General features: G+C 37.2%; 4 protein-coding genes across 8 annotated transcripts in view; 2 read left to right on the top strand and 2 right to left on the bottom strand.

The window, feature by feature from the left end:
• Positions 1-235: 235 nt before the first annotated feature.
• S2P (membrane-bound transcription factor site-2 protease) lies at positions 236-2,521 on the top strand. Its single transcript, XM_018025087.2, has 6 exons — positions 236-668; positions 774-1,052; positions 1,168-1,518; positions 1,577-1,735; positions 1,805-2,062; positions 2,144-2,521. Exons 1-6 carry the CDS (start codon positions 594-596, stop codon positions 2,510-2,512), a joined length of 1,491 nt encoding a protein of 496 aa, XP_017880576.1. The 5' UTR covers positions 236-593; the 3' UTR covers positions 2,513-2,521.
• Positions 2,522-2,569: 48 nt separating this feature from the next.
• On the bottom strand, positions 2,570-4,011 carry TfIIA-S (general transcription factor IIA subunit 2). 2 transcript variants are annotated; one of them, XM_018025090.2, is made up of 4 exons: positions 3,693-4,011; positions 3,416-3,520; positions 3,212-3,341; positions 2,570-3,136 (listed from the first exon to the last, which is right to left on the bottom strand). In XM_018025090.2, the coding sequence occupies exons 1-4, from the start codon at positions 3,762-3,764 to the stop codon at positions 3,120-3,122; spliced, it is 324 nt and encodes a 107-aa protein (XP_017880579.1). In that variant the 5' UTR covers positions 3,765-4,011; the 3' UTR covers positions 2,570-3,119. The 2 variants fall into 2 exon arrangements, with proteins under 2 accessions (XP_017880579.1, XP_017880578.1); XM_018025089.2 differs by having other exon boundaries at positions 2,570-3,077; positions 3,693-4,009.
• Positions 4,012-4,209: 198 nt separating this feature from the next.
• On the bottom strand, positions 4,210-8,278 carry Tdrd3 (Tudor domain containing 3). Of its 3 annotated transcripts, none has more exons than XM_026813718.1 (11): positions 7,579-8,278; positions 7,380-7,464; positions 7,100-7,299; positions 6,878-7,025; positions 6,575-6,808; positions 6,363-6,496; positions 6,034-6,294; positions 5,331-5,973; positions 5,139-5,252; positions 4,954-5,062; positions 4,210-4,890 (listed from the first exon to the last, which is right to left on the bottom strand). In XM_026813718.1, the coding sequence occupies exons 1-11, from the start codon at positions 7,617-7,619 to the stop codon at positions 4,715-4,717; spliced, it is 2,145 nt and encodes a 714-aa protein (XP_026669519.1). In that variant the 5' UTR covers positions 7,620-8,278; the 3' UTR covers positions 4,210-4,714. The 3 variants fall into 3 exon arrangements, with proteins under 3 accessions (XP_026669519.1, XP_017880580.1, XP_017880581.1); XM_018025091.2 differs by having other exon boundaries at positions 4,210-4,881; XM_018025092.2 differs by having other exon boundaries at positions 4,210-4,878.
• Positions 8,279-10,886: 2,608 nt separating this feature from the next.
• The window catches only part of Tsp74F (Tetraspanin 74F), a 10,164-nt gene continuing 5,865 nt past the window's right edge, over positions 10,887-15,185 (top strand). Inside the window, exon 1 of one of the 2 annotated variants that reach the window (XM_018025061.2) lies at positions 10,887-11,099. The gene's annotated coding sequence lies outside the window, so the exon portion shown is untranslated. Of the gene's footprint in view, positions 11,100-11,164; positions 11,558-15,185 lie in introns of those variants that run through there. The other variant, XM_018025060.2, reaches the window with a different exon arrangement.

Genomic DNA, 15,185 nt, shown 5'->3' with positions numbered 1-15,185 from the left:
AACATAGGATATTTATTTATTAAGTACAGAGTTCTCTATTAAGTTCGCATTGTGCCCGAAGGGAAGCAATCATTCCATTCGAATGACAAGTTCTCGTCTTCCAGATTCCAAATAGGTACTTTGAAAAGAATTAAACCCAGTCTTTATTTTCCCGTTTCTCCTCACATTCAAAGCTTCCTTATACAGGCATTCTAATAACAATACGCTTGCAAACATCTCGTAACATTGGCTGATCTTCATTACGTTTTTGCTAGCATTGAAATAGTACACTTTCGTTCTTATAAACGTTGAATTGGACAGGTGTGGACAGGCTAGATTTCTGCTCAATTGGTTCTTATAAATTGTAAACACTACTGAACAGATCCCTGCAAGGAAAAGCTGGGGGCAGCACTAGTATGGAGAACACGCAAAAAAACCAGGCTCTGAGCACTATCATTCCTTCTCTGTTATCAAGTTATTATGCGTATACCGTGTACTTACCCTCAAACCCCTTAAAGTTATGCGATCCTGCATGCAACGGTCTTGCAGTAATTTTCACGCATGATGTAATATGAAAAGTGTTTACATAGGATATCAAATTAAGGTGCCGAAAAATGGAAGCTTTAAGCGTATTAATTGCTATAGCTTTGATTCATTGTTCACTCTTCTTCTTCGATACAATTTTTAAGGTAGGATATGCCGAAAGAAATTAGGCACAGTTTTGGACATAAATGTACAATCATAGAAATAGATTTATACATGTATATGAATTACAAATGTTATTTATTTCACAGACATGCTCGCATTATCCGTATATTTATTTTTTGAAAAATACCGGCTTAGAGGTGAAGGCGTTCAGAATAAAGTGGTTTACCACGGCATTCAATCGTAAAATAATTAAATGGGGAATGGATCGTTCGAAATTTTGGACCGCCTGGTTCAATGCAGGAGTCGTTGTCAGTGTCATTCTGCTGCCTTTGGCAACAATCGCAGTTTTAAGAATGACATTCAATATATGGACCAGTGGGCCATCTTTTGATAATGCTAATTCTGAACCACTGTTGGAACCTATGGTAAATTGCATTTCTTTGGGAATTCGTTAACAATTTCATTATTAAAAATATGATAAATTTCCATTACATAACGGGATTAGTCAGAAAATATGTTCTCTTATTTTTTTTTTTACAGATACCTGGGATAGACATGTCCTTTAATGAAATTGGATATTATATCATTACATTAGCAGTTTGTAGTATCATGCACGAGTTAGGGCATGCATTAGCTGCAGCAAGAGAAGATGTTCAGTTATTTGGACTGGGAATATTAATTGCTTTTACAATACCTATAGCTTATGTAAACATGAGTAGTGAACAACTTACTTCGTTGCCATTAAAGAATCAATTGAGAGTCATTTGTGCAGGAATTTGGCATAACATAGTACTTGCTACAATAGCTGCAGCTATCCTAATATTTTCCACATGGTTGTTGGCACCATTTTACGCAGTTGGAAATGGAATTTACGTAAAAACAATCTTATCTGTAAGTTTTGTGAATATCAAGTTAAAAATAACGAGTTTACTAAAATTTACGTTTATAGAATTCACCTGTATTAGGTCCGACTGGACTTTTGGAACAGGATCTGATATATGAAATAAATAACTGCCCCGTGAAAAGCACCGAGGATTGGTATGATTGTATACTAAACGCGATTAATCGTCCAGCCCTTGGATATTGTGTTAAACAATCGTTTATACAGGTAACGACGCATTAATCAAATAAAAGAACTGAATCTAAAATTTATACATTTCCGACACGATCAATTTAGGAATACGACGAGTCAGTTCCAGCTAGACAAAAGACCAATGGTGTCATAAACTGTTGTACACCTGACAGTGAAGCTGCTGGAAGTTTATGTTTCGAATATATCGAGGGTCCACAAGCAGCCCCTTTGCATTTACCACCACATTCCTGCCTTCCAGCCAGAGCTATGATTAACCAGTCACAGAACTTTTGTTATACTAGTCACGAATGTCTGTTTCACGATACTCATTGTTTGAAACCTTCTCTGGACAATGTTACCAAGGTACGAAAAAACGATGACTTAAAGATTTATCAAGAACTAACAGTATTCATGATATACTAAAAATGTCTACTTATTTTACAGATTGTACAAATAAAACGGAAAGTGGGAAAAGATGTTTTATTTTTCGGTCATCCTGCAGATATTTACCGAACAGTCGACGTGTCTGATTGGGTTCCCAAATATTCGTTTCTAAATCCGAAAATTCCAGAAGCTTTGACACTTCTTTGCAAATACCTTACAACATTTTCTGCAGGATTGGCAGTCATTAACATTGTGCCTTGTTTCTTTTTAGATGGACAATATATCATAAATATACTTATGCTTTATTTATTAAATTTCACGTCACACAATAAAAATATTAGACAGACAGTTATATTAACGATAACAAGCATAGGTACATTACTTCTTTGTATAAACTTACTGTATTTACTTATGAATAAATTATTATAAATAGTAAAAGGATATTGTTAATATTTCAAATATCTATTCATAATATAAACAGCGATAAACTGTGGTGAATCAAGTTTCGACACTCGATTACGACTTTAATGTCATTTTGCATCACTTAAATATCTAATTATACTTTGCAGTCTCATTTGAAGAATTATTTACATCTTTGGAACAACAAATTGGACCACATGGAAAGATTATATTATACAATATATTTCTGTTTTTTAAAAGTAAACGTCTAATAGATGTCCTACAATGTGTAAAATCTAATCATTCCCACATACCATATAAAAATAAAGCTAACGCTAGTTCTGATATGGTAAAAAATTAAGTAATATTTGTGATTTTACTTTCAACATAGCGTGAAGATTAAAATTGTACAATAAACTTCAACTATTACTAAAAAAGTGAATGGAGATTGTTAAGTATACTTAGTTTGCCTCCTATCGTCAATTTATCTGTAGTGCAATTTTTTTTATAATTAATATTTATCTTTTTAAGAGATTATAAAATAGTTACAAAATAATATGATGTTATCGCTTTGCTGCGGTATCTGCATCCAGTGCTGTAATAATACAAAAATCATTAACATATTGTTCTCTTTAAATTAGTTTGCATCCATGGCTGCAAAAATATAAGAGGTGTTAACATAGCATTCTTCCCAAAAAGCATAGATCTTACAATTTCATCGTTACTCACTTTTTCCATCACAAGCAACAATTTTTACTTTATCTACTATTGCGACTTCTTGAACCTCACGGAACTCAACATTATTTAACATAAAAGTCCATACATTGTCACAAAATCTATAAGTATTTAATTTGCCAGCCTAAAAATATCAAGCAGTTGGATAATTATAATAGTATTCATTACACACTGATATTACATGTCAACATTAATCACCTTAAATGTAAGTCTTGATTTAACTCTGGTTGCCAGAGCCTGATTTATTGCCTTATCAAACTGCAATAGCACTTTAATTGCTAATTGTGGTGTGATTTGTCCATACTACAATATATTAAATGTGTAATGTACAACAGCTGTTAGAAACATATCAATCAGGTTTTTCCTTTGCTCAACGAAATAAATATAAAGGAATTTTTGCACTGGGTTATATTAAATTCCTATAATAGGGCCGATAAATCTTAACCTTACGGTTACATATTGGTTAAATGCATACCTGAATCAATTCATCGAGACTTTCTTGTAGCGTATTACCTAGCGTCGTGTTTCGATACAATTGATAAGACATTGTCCTTAATTGTATAACAAGCAAAAGATTAAGACAGATCGATGATTATTAATGCGAAAGTAACCTTCATACGTAAGGAAGACGATTCACAGTATTTGTTGATTACTTTCTGTACGGCGATATGCGACGATGACGTCATGAAACGACATCTGTACTATTCTGTACTAGGAACAGGAAGTCTTATCAGAGATTTCCTCTTTCTGGCAATAACAAAGGTAATATTACGCTTCGACATCCTTATCAAATAAATCTAGAATAATACATCATATTTTATAAAAGAAATTTATTTTTAAATATGTTATAACGATAATAACGCAAAAAAAGGGATACAGGTAGGTCCCACCGAGATTTGAACTCGGATCGCTGGATTCAGAGTCCAGAGTGCTTGGTTCGAACGTCTTTATGAAGATTCTAATTGATGAATTAGTTAAATAAGTTTGGACACTTGGCAATTTTCACAACTGTAATTCATTCTAAATAACGATAATTACAAATTAATTACAAATAATATACAGCACAATCTGATTTTTACATTATGCGTTCAGATGGTATTAGTATTTTAGCGAAATTGGACGAAATACATTATCGAAATGACGCATAATTTCTTTTGACATTAGTACATGATTATTCTACAATATAAATATTTTGATGCGTGGATGTTATAATAAATACCTTATACCTACTCGTTTTTAATCATTAATTCCACTTTCAATGCGTAAGGAAATAATTCGTACTAGAATTGTACACTCATTACACCTTCATTTATGAATTACTTGTGGCACATGATTCGTTTATATCGCTCTTCAGCTTGCATATTGACCTATGATCACCATACGCGGAAAGTATGGAGCATTCATTTTCACGAGGTCAGTCTTCGGATATAACGCGACTACGTCTATGTAATAATTTAGCAGCGTTCATTACTTTTGCTAGAAGAGACTGACAATACATTAAAGTAAGGAATTATCTTGAGTATTCATAGGCATAGTATTCTGATATCGCTGCGCCGGTGGTTGATAAATTGGTTGTGTACTTCGCTGTTGACTACGTTTCTTATTGTAATTACTCTTATTTCCCGAAATAACTCCGTTACCACTTCTTCGAAATTCCATACCTGCTACAGAAACTATTTTAAGTAGGCAGGCACATTTATGCGCTTCACGTGATTAAAAAGGTTCTGTAAATTTACCAGTAAAAGTACCAGTGTGATTTTGAGTTTGGTCATATCGCATTTGTCTACTGTTGAATCGTTGATCTGGATGTTTTTGATCCGTAACAAAATCTTGAAGAACTGCAGTCTGCCATTAAAAGGAAATAACATTGACATTTATTACTTATGCATAATATATAATACGTAGAAGATCAGTTACATACGTCGTCTGTTATAGGTAAACAATCAATTTGAAGTACTTCTTCATAGTTTTCGAATCCTTTAAATTGAACAACGCATGTTCTGTCCGACACTCCAGTTACTATCGCGTTATAATACTAGATTATTAAAACATTATATCCGATTAGATGATATTAAAATTGAACATGTTTACGGGTACGACTGGTTCAACTCACCCTATTATCTTCCCAGTATTTTGCTAAACACTTGTCACCTACTCGCCAAACCCAAGTACCACCGACAGAAATATTCGAATTTTGATTGCCACTGCACTGACTTCTTTGGCTGTTGAGCCCTATAGCTCCTTTACCACCATAATTCTCATTCGGTTGAAATCTGTTCATTTGGTTTTTATAATTTTTATCAGTTGTATTTGCAGGATAAGCTCTATGCGGTCCATCTTCTTGTGCTCGATTATGCCTACCGTAAGACGCATCGTAAGGCTGTCTATTCCTGGCATCTGTTTCGTGATTATTATAATTTCTGCCTGCATTTAAATTTTTTCCTTGATCTTGCGGAGCTTTGTAATAATTACTGGTATTCATAATACTTGCTCCGTCCACACGTGCTTGTAAATTGGAATTTCGAGAATCGTTCAATTGAGATTTTTGATAAGACTTATTCAGATGATCTTGTTGAGGGTAATTGTAATTATCTTGATTTCGTTGAAACCTTGGTGGTTTATTTTGTTGAGAATGATTGCCTCCATTATATTGTGAATATTGAGAGGTAGTATTATTGAAGTTTGGCTTTTTGTTACTTTTGTTCTCTTCCGAGTGTCTCGGGGGTACCTGATAGACGCGACTTCCTTTTTGAGACCTAAATCAGACGAATATATGTGTTAATGATTGATGACACATACTGTTTTGAAAATCGTACCTGCCAGTTTTTCCAGTTTGTAGCTCGTTATTTTTGGATTCAATCCTATCATACGTAGATTCTGTATTTTGAGAGTAACTATTCTGAGGTGGATTGCTCGCTTCCGCAGACTCGGATTGTAATGGTAATTTGTCCTCGAGAAAATCAAACAGGGATATTTTTCCGCTACTTGGTTTATTACTACTTATTTTACTCTCTTCAGTTTTTTTATCGAATCGTTTATTTCGTGGTTCGCGCGGTTCTCGTGCTTCCTTCAAAGCACTGAAATTATTAAAATAGTAAACAAATCGCACAAATTTAGAGCACAAAGTAAAAGAAAGTTGATATACTTGTGTTTATTATCTGCTTTCTGTAAACTTTTCAAAGCTTTGTCAACATTATTTCGACTAACTTTTAAGGCATATTCTGCTTGCTCTATAGAGAAGCCTTGATCTACGATTTTCTGTACACTGTAGTCTAAAAGCTGTAAAATAATCACGTAGTAATTATTATAATACTGAAAATTATTCTAAAGTCAAACAATGCGAGAAGAGAAACATGCCTGTTTATTTCCACCACCGAAAACTTTTTTGTTGCCTTGCTTAGCAGCTTCGGCTATAGCATCCTTACGTTGAGCTTCGAATTCTGCATTTTCTTTAGAAGCCTTATCTTTCTCTGCTAAGGCTTTGAAATTCTTATCCTGTTCAGAGACTTTTATAATTTTTTTTCCAAAAGGAATCCATGGTGGTGGACCACCTTCCTCTGCAGACCTCACTCTTGTGTGTAAAGCTAATTTCTGTTATAGAATACAATCCTTAGTTTTATGTATAATACATTGATATACGAATCAAATAGTATGACATACTTTGTTCAGTTCCCATTTCTCCACTAGGTTTACCACCTTTCCCCCAAGTAACTGTGCTATGCCAGATGGCTTTAATAGAATAATTCCATGGGACATTGGTACATCTCCAGAAGCAATCAATAATTTTGTACCAGGCGGTGTATTTAAACTGTAATAGACTTAAGCTGAAGATAAATTCTTATATACTTCATAAAGTCACTATCCAATATCTTTGATCTTTACCTCAAAAATGAAATGTGTTCAACTTCGATAGCTTGAAAATTATTTTTGCCATCTGTTAGGAAGAACTTTAACAAGCGTGGTGTTGACCGCGATTCTTCGCTACTTTTAGGTGCAGCCACGTTGCGTATTTTTTGTATTTGCAATACGATATTACCCTGATTTATATCCCCCAGACCACTCCCAATCTCCTTCAAATCAATCTTCAAAATAAATAAGAATCTTTAAGATATGTAAACAATAATTCCTTCCATAAGAAAGTTACATAATAAATTATTCTTACGTCCAACAATCGTTTAATAATTTTTTGTACATCACTGATATTTCCAAAATCGCTGGCAACATCATATCCATGATCTGTAATGTACCTATATCATAAAACACTTATGAAACATTTATACATCTGAACTCGAAACAGATTGTACTAATTTATCCAAAGAAAGGCTATTTTTACAAGTGACACGTATGTCTCTCGTACTCACCATCCCTTGTCTTGCAACTTTTCCATAATTTGCACCGTCATTTCGTTCTCTTACCAGGTTCTTGTACAGAACCGCAATTTTGATCCGGCAAAATTTCTCAGCTGAAATTTCAGCGCACGTTACATGCGTGCCCTCGACTCGTACATAAACATGTGTCAGCTGTCGTATAAATCGTCTGGAGACCGATGGTTAAAGCGTTAACAATTCTAGAATCGGAATCTAATGTTTCTATAATTATCCAAGATCGTTTATTATACGACACGATGCCACTTTGCTTGTTCGAATACCGAGTAAACGGAACCGCGCCTATTAAACCTCGTATTCTCGGCCACCATCTTGAACATTCAGTGGACACTGTGATTTCAAGATCGATATATCGGTACTGTGCGACAATACGACAGTATCGATACATCGCCTTTTATTCAAACGCAACGCTGCTACATACATCTAAATACTTACCTTTTCTCCTAAAAGAAATTCGTTTCTTTAAAATTTTACACATTTCATTATGTTAATGTTCTTACAATTAAAAAATTTCATATTCCATATACTATTAGTTATTACACCGAGGAGAGATCATTAAAGGAGTATCCCCACTATACGATACCGTTCAGAGAGTTGTCGAATCCAACAGCTCGAAAACGAGCGAAATCACTTTTCAAAAAGGGTGTGACAGTGGTACTTCAGTACATAGTGTAAACAATCTGTTGACCTCGTGTCATTTGCCAAGGATGTAGACGAGAATGGTGGAATAAGAGAAAAATATGGTTCATAGAACCAATGAGAAGCGAGGACGATACTCCAAACCGTATCTTCTTTATACACATAATTTATTGGTTCCCAAAAGCTAAAACATTATTTAGGATCTCTATTATAACGTTTCATTCTTTTCATTTTCCAACTATTTTTTTTTTTTAATTGCTACGTTCAGCTAAGAGTTATAAGTAATAATTTGTTTAGAAAAGAACTTCGAAACAGATACTGATGTATAATCATGTTGAAATCTAACGCGGAATAGATTACATAACGATATCTGGTAACGAAGCAATTAGATCTACTCTCTGAGTGGAACTGTACACGGATTTTTACAATCGTGCACAGATTTCACGAGAAATCGCGCTAACGAGCATGAATAAGTAAACAGTAAACACGTTAATTAAATGTACTCTATCGTTACCTGAAAATTACCAGCATGTAAAATGGGTCACACATACATTTCGCATGTCAGGTGTCTAATTATAAAATTAAAAATCAAATTTTGTCGAACTATGAATTTCCCGAGTATTTAAAATTCCACTTACAGCATTTCCTACTTGTCTACAATCTTACCGAAACATTGCTTACAACTAATAGTAAATTAAGACATACGTGTATAAATTAGCAACTGAAGATTTCATAAATTCGATACGACACTTATCCAGGTCTATATTATACTTAAGGAGCCTATCCAATATAACCGCCCGAAATTTAGGTAATTTTTGGAAATTCTTTTTAAGAGAAGTATTCCATGGAATGTTTTTAGACTTTATGGATGTATTTGCCTATGATTGAAGTGTATGAATTTATTTCTTAGTACAAAAATAACGAAAGGCGACCGAGTTATACTCTTTCTCCCGAGAAGCCAAAAAGATAAGTGCCTCCACTGCTGCAATGATACAGGTCGCTACGATGCCTGAAAAAAAAGAAAAATATCCTGTTAAACTAGAAGGTTTTGTCTGTCGAATGAACTAGAATATCCAAGAAATGTTAGAATTTGGCAAAATAGGGGTTTTTACGAAATTTTTCGATTTTTCCTTAAAAAATGGTCGTTTGTTTGTTGCCAAAATTACAATTTTTATCTAATCAAGAATATCCTAGTTTACTTTACAATAAAGCATGTCCAAAACATTGTGTTAAAATTCTAAGTCAATCAGACAATTGGACTTTGAGTTAGAACTGCAGCTTTGAAAAACACTGTTTCGAGAAAAACGCGTTTAAAGTATTAACTATTACATTATTACTTATATTATATTAATACTATTAGAAGACTCGAAAACTAGTTGAGATCCAACCTTGAGATTTTAGTATATTTTTAAAGGTATAAATTTTCGAAAAATGCAAAAAAAATAATTTCACACTGGGTAAGTCCCTTAAATTAATTAGGACTAACTAACTTTGTAACAGGCTTATAGTGACGAAGAATATAAGAAAGACATAAACTGTTGATCGGTCCAATTTGAGTTGATGATTATTACTCGGGCGGAGTCCCGTTTGAACAAACGATGAAATTGGATCGGATAGGAACTAACTTCGGAGATGACGGAGGCATACGAGCACGATTAAGAACAAGACCCACCCACATTACCAATGCAAAAGTAATTATGCAAGAATTGGATATATCTAATAATAAAAATATAATTCGCACGATTTGCGCGTTGTACCTGTAAGAGAAAATAAAATTGGTTACTTGTCGAACGAAAATAAACTGTTCCGGTACACTTCTATTTTCGTCGTTCCGACCATTATTGAAATCCATCCAGACGCTTCGAAAACGGCGAAGGCTGCATTTTCTAAAAGGAAAGCGTAGCCTTGAAATTCTCCGTTCGTAAATTTTATGGGTGAAATTAGACTTGCATTACTGGGTCAATCCTAACAAGTAAAAAATAATTACGAAGCCGAAGGCGCGTCAGACTGTACACGAAACACCAATGGACTTTCCACGAAATGAAACTATCATTCGTAATTATTCCAATGCGTCATGTACATTATTACTCAAGAGTCTAAACACGTTATCTCCATGTAGGTAAAGACCTATGGAACTTGCTGACAAGGGGGAAACAATTGTCATTACGTAGTACTACGTATAGAGGTAAACATTTATTGCCATCCTCGACGGATTAACGAAATCTCATACGCAACAACTTTGTTCCATCGGATAGATCGGTTCGCTAATTACAACTGATAATTGCAGGAATTTAAACGAAAACAATTGAACGTCGTGCGATTGCGTGATGTGTCTGTCTCGTCCATCCTTCGGTCACGTCAAGTTACAAAAAGGACAGCGATTCCCATTGATTGACAAAGTATACACGAGATGCACGCAGACTACGTACCCAAACAAGTTATACGTCGATGCTTCGTCCATAGTTAAATACATACCTATTGAATCGCTAATTTATAAGTAAGATTTGCTACGAGGATAGGAATAGGGCGGTGGTATATTCTATCTGGCATGCGGAACGACGCAAAAATACCAGATGAATCTCGTTGCATAGGTGTGTGTCACACGCAACGGCCAAAGACGTGTACCACTTTCGGTAGCTCTACCCCTCTTTCAGTCGATTCATCGTACAATGAGTACGAACGCGCAACGTGGTGCGTCTGTAGAGACTGAAGATTTCGCATAATACGGGTGGTAGTAGTAGATGCATATATACGACAGGGACACGACATGCAGCTAAAGTAAAAGATGACTACTCGTGGTGGAAAAGGGAGATTGGAGTAACGAAGACGATGAGGAACGACACGGAGGGAGGAAGACGGTAAGAGAGAGGTGATCAAGAAGTGGGTGAAACGGAGAGGGAAATAATATAAGGAAAGAGAGAGGGAAATAATCAGGGGGACTGAACAACACGGTAAACGAGAGAAACAGAGGGGGAGAAAGCGAGAGAGACGAGGAGAGAAAAAGAGAGAGAAGCCGCAGTCGGTTTTACCATTTCAGTTTCACTCAGACCCGGCCTGAAATCGCGCGTGTCCACGCCGATACTCGAGCTGCAGTTTCGTGCCTGAATTAAAAGCGACAATTTTCTTGGCTAACCGGACGAAATCGTGCCGCTAAGTGATTCTCGCACCCATCCGCTAACGAAGTAACAATTTTCTAACAGTGCTACAACACTGCGCAGAACGGTGTTGCTGTTTCACAGGCGAGAGAATTTGTTTATCTTTCACTTGCTACCGACACCGGCGACGACGATCGAGAAGGTGACAGACGGAAGACGACGTAAGTAGATGACATTTTTCGATCAGTTCTGCCACCTATTGTTCGATAACGATCGAACAGATCATCCGAATTCGTACCGCTATGGAATTCAGATTAAACCTGATGCTGTCAGTCGATTCACGATCGTGAATAGCCGTGCTCCGTTTTACACGCGACGAAGCTTTATCGAATATTCAACCACGGTGTCCCACTGATTGCACGCTGCTGAATTAAGGTGTCACAAATCGCAGGCTCAGCTTTTTTCGCGGACAAGAAGCATACTATGGAAATCCAACGTGAATGAGGCCCCGCGGGATCAGGCGAGTTCAATTATGACCGATCTGATCTCCGCACGACGATAATGCACGGATTAAGTCACGCCCACGAACTCCGTAATGTTACGTTGGTTCGTGGTCAGCCAGACATGTTGCAAGTGTTGCGATCGTTTGAGTTACATTTACATTTCGCAATGCCGCGGGAATCTGGATTTGAAACAGCGATCGCGGAGCACGCCAGACACAAACGCACGACGTATACTTTTACGAACTTTTAGGCGTAAAGGAAACTTCATTCACGTGTATTCATTCCTGTTAGATCACAGAACATTCTCATCTTCTCTATTGTGATAATTTAAAGCGTGAAGAATAAACATGGTTGGCGAAATGAGGAACAGGGTTTGTTAAAAGCTCTGTCCTAAATTGCGTATCGCGACAACCAGGAGGAATTTTCCAGCATGCATATTGTTACGACGCAGTTATTGTTGTAATAGCACCGTTTGCTTTATGCGCCGCTGCTAGCCAAGTCGTGGAAAGAGTCTGTGTAATCGTATACGAGCGAGCACCGTAAATGCGAGGTGTGTACAGCGACCGTAGAACGTTAGCGCGCGTAGACCGTATAAAACCCAACGGCCTCGGTTTCGACGTAACTTTCGACCGACTGAAAGGAGCCCTTCCTTCCATCGGTCCTTTTTCTTTTCATGTCCTAAATGCCGACCTTTGTTCTCTTCCCAGATCAAACGTTGCGCAATCATTTTCTACATCGCTCGCATTTAATTAAGATCCTTACTTGAGCAGCTAAATTTGTTATTTCGTCGTGTTTCGCCTTCGCCTCTTTTTCTTTATTGGATCTCAAGCAAAGACGTGCTAGATTCGACGGTTGATATAATCCGTGGACTAATAACCCGAATTCTTAAGTCCGTGACATCTCGTGTCAACAAAATGGCACAAACACTATTTCCTTATCGTTGTGTTAACCTTCGAGCTTCTTCGAAACGTTTCGCCGTTTCACCGACGTTCCACGGCCTCGAGAGTCCTCATTGTTGCCTCGCGTTTTCGACATAAATCATTTGGTACCACCGCCTCTCTCATTGGAGAGAACGATGCGCAACGAGTCATGGCTGAAGCGCAGCGTTGCGCTGCGCGACGAAGAGGAAGAACGTATCAATGGTGCATATAATAGATATACATAATACGCGGTGATGTCAATTCGCGTGGGTTTTGTTTTTATAAAATGATTTGAATTACGCGTCGAGCATTCAACACAATAGTTCCTCTATCGCATTTCTAAGTACCTAATCGCTTTAACAAATTGCAAATGAAATTGCAACGCCAATACTATGGCTATTTGCCCTTTCTATCTTTATTACAACACAACGATTCAATAAGTTGTTTACAACTACTGGAATTTAAATGTGTGACTCGTATGTCAAGTATAACTTTTTGATCAAACTGTTTGAGAAACAGCCTCTCTCGTCTTTCAATCATACTCTTAGACAATTGCTTTGAATGGGCAAATGGTCAGAGAATTCTCCTGTCCTTGTTATTAGTACTGGGAGAATTTCATAAATTCCATGAAGGCGTTCAAGGGACTGTGATCGATCGGCAAACTAGTAGGTCATAAAAGAAAAACGCGTCGCGATGACGAGAGCAACAAGGCACGCTGAAGAGAGTGATCGATACGCGAAGCGTCCGAGTCGCGTCGAACGGACGGAATGGTAGCAATTACGTACAAAGGGCAACCGTAAGGCGCCCTAATTAAGAACCCTCGGTGGGGGATTTATTCAAGACGAGGAAAGAATCATCCCGATGACGTCACGCGCCGGGCTACGCTTTATTCGTTTTTGTTTTTCACATTGCCCGGCGTGGATTACTTAATGCGGAGGGAGAAGCCACTTTCTCTCTCATATAACGTGTCTTTAAAGCAGCATGTCGGTGCGTGACCGAGTCTCTCTCTGGGCTCCGGAGTAAGGTACCATGTTACAGCTCGTTGCAAAACCGGTGTGTCCTTCCAGCGAACGATATTACACATTGCACTACGTGTTGAGTAACGTTTTACGCATTTAAGACGACTCCTTAATCGCCGTCCATTCAGTTACGCAGGATTGTCAAGTTCAAGTAATTTTTTGCCGCTTTCGAGCTGGTCGTCGTGGAACGGTGCTCAAACCGGGGGGAGGTATAAGATGTAATTTTAGGCCGGGTGAATGGCAGCAAATTCGATCGTAAATAAAAGATGAATGGTTTTAATACTAGTTTAGGTCAGATGAGTATCAAGTACTGACGAATTGACGTTAGAACGTAGAAACGTTTGTTCCCGGTGATCGAAGAGATCGATAAAGTCGAGCGTCAACACGCAATGTCACGTGAAAATATTATTTCCCGCAAGATATCAGGCTTGAATTATCTATGATGCTAAGGTTTAGTGACGAAGGAGAACGTCCGGTAATTGGATCGTTTTTTGCTCCTGTGCAAGATTACACGAGAGTGATTGCAACCACCTTCGCGAAAAATGATCTTGATATCATCGACGTCTGTCTCCGTCTGATGCGATCCTTTGAATTAAACTGTAGTGTAGAACTAGCAATATTTACCAATCGACTAGTCCTTGCCCGTGGTGGCATTTAATAACCGAATAAACAGTAGCTTCTATCACGAATGTTAGCATTCGTAGTCGGCCGATCGTTGCATCATCGTCATCGCGATAATACGTTCGATTCTAATCGTCGGAATATCCAGATGAGAACAAAGAAAATAGAAGCTAATAACATGGAATGGTTTTTAAGCGTCACAAAGGCTGCTTCCTCGTAGTGATAAGAATCGTGGAGGGATAATGGTGTGCATTCGCGAAACGGAAATCGAAGTGTCCACGCGCGCGTACACACGACCGGGAAGCTGTAGTTCTGAGCGCAAATAACGCCATTCCTTTTTCCAGTTACGGTTGTTTTTGAACTCGTTCGAGTTTTCTCGATCTAGGTCAAACCCGTTGAGGAAAATTGCGCGAGATTACGCACGGTGACAATTGAATAACACCCGCGATCAACCAGTTATTCAAGATCAAGATATCGTGGCCTTAAAAAGCGTTCAAAGTCAAGCGTCAAAGTTTTGTGCGTTTGCTGACGCGTTGGTTCCAAGGATCTCCTCTCAAGGATGTTCAGGCCATACAATCCCTGCCAAAAGTGATGGAAATATAAAATTTAGCAATTTCTATACTTTTAGAATGCAATCACTTACATTTAATGATGAATACATGAACCATAACAGTAAAGTTAACTACCAGAATGGTTTTCGATGTTCGTAAAGAAGTTTTGACTATAATTTTAGGTTCGTACTCGATTTGAACATAAGAAAGTACAAATCTCATATTTTTAACACAT

The sequence above is a fragment of the Ceratina calcarata genome, unplaced genomic scaffold (genome assembly GCF_001652005.2).
Source record: "Ceratina calcarata isolate Rehan_Ccalc_2016 unplaced genomic scaffold, ASM165200v1 scaffold35.2, whole genome shotgun sequence".
NCBI classification, from domain to species: Eukaryota; Metazoa; Arthropoda; class Insecta; order Hymenoptera; family Apidae; genus Ceratina; species Ceratina calcarata.
The sequence above is the reverse complement of the archived record's forward strand: the minus strand, read 5'-3'. Positions and strand labels throughout refer to the sequence as shown.

What these genes read in the sequence shown, in the direction of transcription:
- S2P (XM_018025087.2), top strand. Translation starts at nt 594, where the DNA reads ATGGAAGCTTTAAGCGTATTAATTGCTATAGCTTTGATTCATTGTTCA. An exon ending in TCTTCGATACAATTTTTAAG is followed by an intron (nt 669 to 773) that starts GTAGGATATGCC and finishes TTTATTTCACAG; the next exon opens with ACATGCTCGCATTATCCGTA. An exon ending in CTCTGGACAATGTTACCAAG is followed by an intron (nt 2,063 to 2,143) that starts GTACGAAAAAAC and finishes CTTATTTTACAG; the next exon opens with ATTGTACAAATAAAACGGAA.
- Tdrd3 (XM_026813718.1), bottom strand. Translation starts at nt 7,619, where the DNA reads ATGACGGTGCAAATTATGGAAAAGTTGCAAGACAAGGGATG. An exon ending in AGAAATGGGAACTGAACAAA is followed by an intron (nt 6,809 to 6,877) that starts GTATGTCATACT and finishes ATTCTATAACAG; the next exon opens with AAATTAGCTTTACACACAAG. An exon ending in CAAACTGGAAAAACTGGCAG is followed by an intron (nt 5,974 to 6,033) that starts GTACGATTTTCA and finishes CGTCTGATTTAG; the next exon opens with GTCTCAAAAAGGAAGTCGCG.
- TfIIA-S (XM_018025089.2), bottom strand. Translation starts at nt 3,764, where the DNA reads ATGTCTTATCAATTGTATCGAAACACGACGCTAGGTAATACGCTACAA. An exon ending in AATCAAGACTTACATTTAAG is followed by an intron (nt 3,342 to 3,415) that starts GTGATTAATGTT and finishes TGATATTTTTAG; the next exon opens with GCTGGCAAATTAAATACTTA. An exon ending in TGTTGCTTGTGATGGAAAAA is followed by an intron (nt 3,078 to 3,211) that starts GTGAGTAACGAT and finishes GTATTATTACAG; the next exon opens with CACTGGATGCAGATACCGCA.